This window comes from Habropoda laboriosa, unplaced genomic scaffold (genome assembly GCF_001263275.1).
Source record: "Habropoda laboriosa isolate 0110345459 unplaced genomic scaffold, ASM126327v1 scaffold1267, whole genome shotgun sequence".
In the NCBI taxonomy this organism is placed as follows: Eukaryota; Metazoa; Arthropoda; class Insecta; order Hymenoptera; family Apidae; genus Habropoda; species Habropoda laboriosa.
Genome location: NW_017101388.1, coordinates 125,842 through 129,185, shown reverse-complemented (window position 1 = coordinate 129,185; position 3,344 = coordinate 125,842). Strand labels below are relative to the sequence as shown.

Here is a 3,344-nt window from a genome sequence, read left to right as displayed (position 1 = left end):
CCTTCAATAATTATAAAGTAAATTTCGAAGTAAAATGGTTTGATTAAGTCAAGGTTAACTAAATAAAAAAATGTAACAGAAAAAAATCTTATGCTCTGGTCTGTAAAATTTAAAGCCATAACTATCAGTTTTCGAGATATTAAGCCTTTAAGATTTACGTGTGTCACCCTGTATAATGATATTAATACAATCATTTTTCGCATTTCAGACGCAAACGACTGAAATAAATATTCCAGAAAATTTATCTGAAGTTATGAAACCTGCAGATCTACTATATTGCTGCAATTGTACCAAGCGAGGACATGATTCTTCTACATGTAATGAATATCGGTGGTCGCAACACTTTCCAACGCCAGCGTTTGTATCAAATTATACAGAAGGACCAGAATATGAAGCTTCTGTTCATAAAAATACTAATGAAGATGTAATACCATTATCTAAATCTAAAAAACATAAAAATATGGTATTTCTTAAAGACAATGATGGTCTTGAAAGTTGTTTTGTTATATATTCTTATGGAAGTTTTTATACGAAGAAATCTATTGGCGAAGAAATTATACGAAAACTTTCAGCTAAAAACGTTCAATCTTCCGATATGAAAAATGTTTTGAAAGGTTCTATTTCTCCGTCATTTTTAGATGAGTTAACAAAAATAACTAAATTTGAAATTAAAATTTATTATGATTCGAATAAGGATTTAATGATTAGAATTCGATCCGTGGTGAATTTTGGTAAATGTATTCTTGATTTCTTTATTTATTGGCTTAAACTTAAAGATGAAGACAAACAATTAGATATGTGTGTAAATCTTCCACGTAATACAAAAAAGTTGATGAAATCATTAAAAACAAAACTGGATGAAATTGGACAAAATGTACAAGATCCAAAGTATTTGTATAGTCAAATAGAACAATTAAAAACATCAAGAACTAGTGGTCAAGACCCTAAAACGTTAACTTCTACTTCAAATAAAATATTAGATCTTCAAAGCAAATTAATGAAAGTGTTTCATACAAAACCTAAAAATAGTGTTATATTAAGGAAATTTAGAAAATCTGTCAACTACTTAAACAGACATCCTTGTGATGAAATTGGCATTGGACACTATTTGAATATTATTGTTAATTATAATAAAATATTTCTACCACGCACTTTAACAGATTCTGAATTGCAGCGTTTCTTTAAAGCATATTATAATGATAAGAATAAAAAAAATAAAAAAAAAGATAATGGCGAAATTAAAAAGCAAAAGAAAAACAAAGGACTTACTGCTTACGAAATATTTACACAAAATTTACGAAAGTTTAATAATTCCAGAGCTGCTGGAAAGACACGTAATAATATGGAATGTAGCGATACATCAACAAATATTGAAAAACAAGATAAACAAATACATAGTATTACACCCACAGTTATTGAAAATGTATCCATAAGTAGTAGTGTTCAATCCAATATGCAAACTGCAACACATAATACAGAAAACATTTCTGTGGAAACATATAACGTAGAAAACAGTGTTACTGAATCTACTAATATTTATCCTATAGAATGTACACAATTGTCACGTAATCGAAGTGTCTCAAGTAATAATGAAGAGGCAAATACTACAACTAATTTAAAAAGTATTTCATCAAATTTAATTTCTATACCTCTTCAAGAATTTGTATCCACTGATACATCATCAACACAGACCAAAAATGATCACTTAAATAGTGTATCTTGTACTAAAGTAAAACCTTCAGAAGATAACATAGAAAAGCATATAGAAACAAAAAGCAGTAATAATGAAGTAGTAAAAAGTAATGAACAAGAAAAAAATAATGCAGTTGAATCAGAAGCAAGTGTTGCCAAACGAAAAAAATCTAAAAAGGCTAAAAAAGCTAAACTAGATCTTGAAAGCAATTTAAAGGCTACAGAAATTCCAGTAACAAATATTATTACACCTGCAGAAAATAAAGCTAATGAAATTATAAATGAAGCTCTTGAATTCAATTTACCATATATGAATAAAGCTGTTGAAGAAGTTAGAAAAAGAATAAATGATAAAAACCTTAAACAAGAGCATGTTGATACATTACAAAGATTAATAAATTTGGAGAAAGATCATAGAAAATATGTAAGTTCATTTTGTAATTATTTACAATAAACTTTATTCTTTAAGATACAGTTTTCATTATACTCTAGTTTTAAGTGAACTGAAAGTCTGTTGGCATTTTCAATAATTTCATCGTAGTTTAACTTTGTTCAGAAACCCTTTATACAAAGTTAACAAAAATTCATAAGAAAAAATAGCAAAGTACATTTCCAAATGCTAAATTTGATATAAAACCATACACTATAATGTTATATTATATACAACTATACCATGATTATGTTTACATTTAAGTTGAAAAAGAATAATATAGAACAGTAAGTTCATCTATGTAGATAATAAATTTTAAATAAATGTAATAAATTCTAAAGGCTTGTATAGTAAGGTATAAAATGGTATTTCAATTATGTACAATAGATACATTATTACTTTTGATAAGCATAACTTAATAATTTGAAAAAGCACTTTTATTAAAGTATAAAACTTCATAATATACAAATTGTCTTTATGTTTATTTCTTTTGTAAGCAAAAAAGAAGTTTTCTTTTTCAAACAAAATCATCTATTTTATATTTCTTATTTTATATATATATATACAGTAGTGCACACATAAGCGTCCGCATTTTTGCACATTTAAGCGTCCGTCGCTATCCCCACCAATTCTTGGAAATGGGACTTCGGAGTGGAGTTCGATCGTGCCGAGTGAAACAAAGTAATTCGATATCGACTCCTGAATGTGAACAATTGACACTTGATATATCGGTATCCCACTCAGACACATCTCTCTTTTGTTTAGTTGAATTCGCAGAAATCACCTCCCCATTTAAGCATCCGCATTCGATCCCGACTGCGGACGCTTATGTGTGCACTACTGTATATAGTGTGAAATGTGTATATATATACATATACACGCACTGTTTATAATTATACTTATATAAATGTATATGTATTATGTAAAATATAATTATTTACGTCCCAAAATGAAATTCGATCTTGATTAATGAAGTATTAACATCAATTATAAAAACAACATTGGCATTATGTTTTATCCTTCTTGAATTTATTTAGCTGTTAAAAGAATGTGATTTTGCTGCATTTGAACATTCCAAAAATATTATAAATTGTAAAACAAAATTCACACTTGCATTTTTATGTACATGTTATTACTATATCAGTTAAATATGCATATGATTCATTCAATATTTGTATGGATATAATTAAAATAATGCTAAAAATAATATACATTCTTTTTA

The 3,344-nt window shown here is 27.2% G+C and overlaps 1 protein-coding gene across 1 annotated transcript in view; it reads left to right on the top strand.

The window, feature by feature from the left end:
• LOC108578110 overlaps window positions 1-2,146 on the top strand; it is a 4,867-nt gene extending 2,721 nt beyond the window's left edge. Inside the window, exon 5 of the mRNA XM_017941370.1 lies at window positions 209-2,146. Coding sequence (XP_017796859.1) covers window positions 209-2,146 — 1,938 coding nt within the window. The remainder of the gene's footprint in view (window positions 1-208) is intronic.
• The last annotated feature ends 1,198 nt before the right edge of the window (window positions 2,147-3,344 follow it).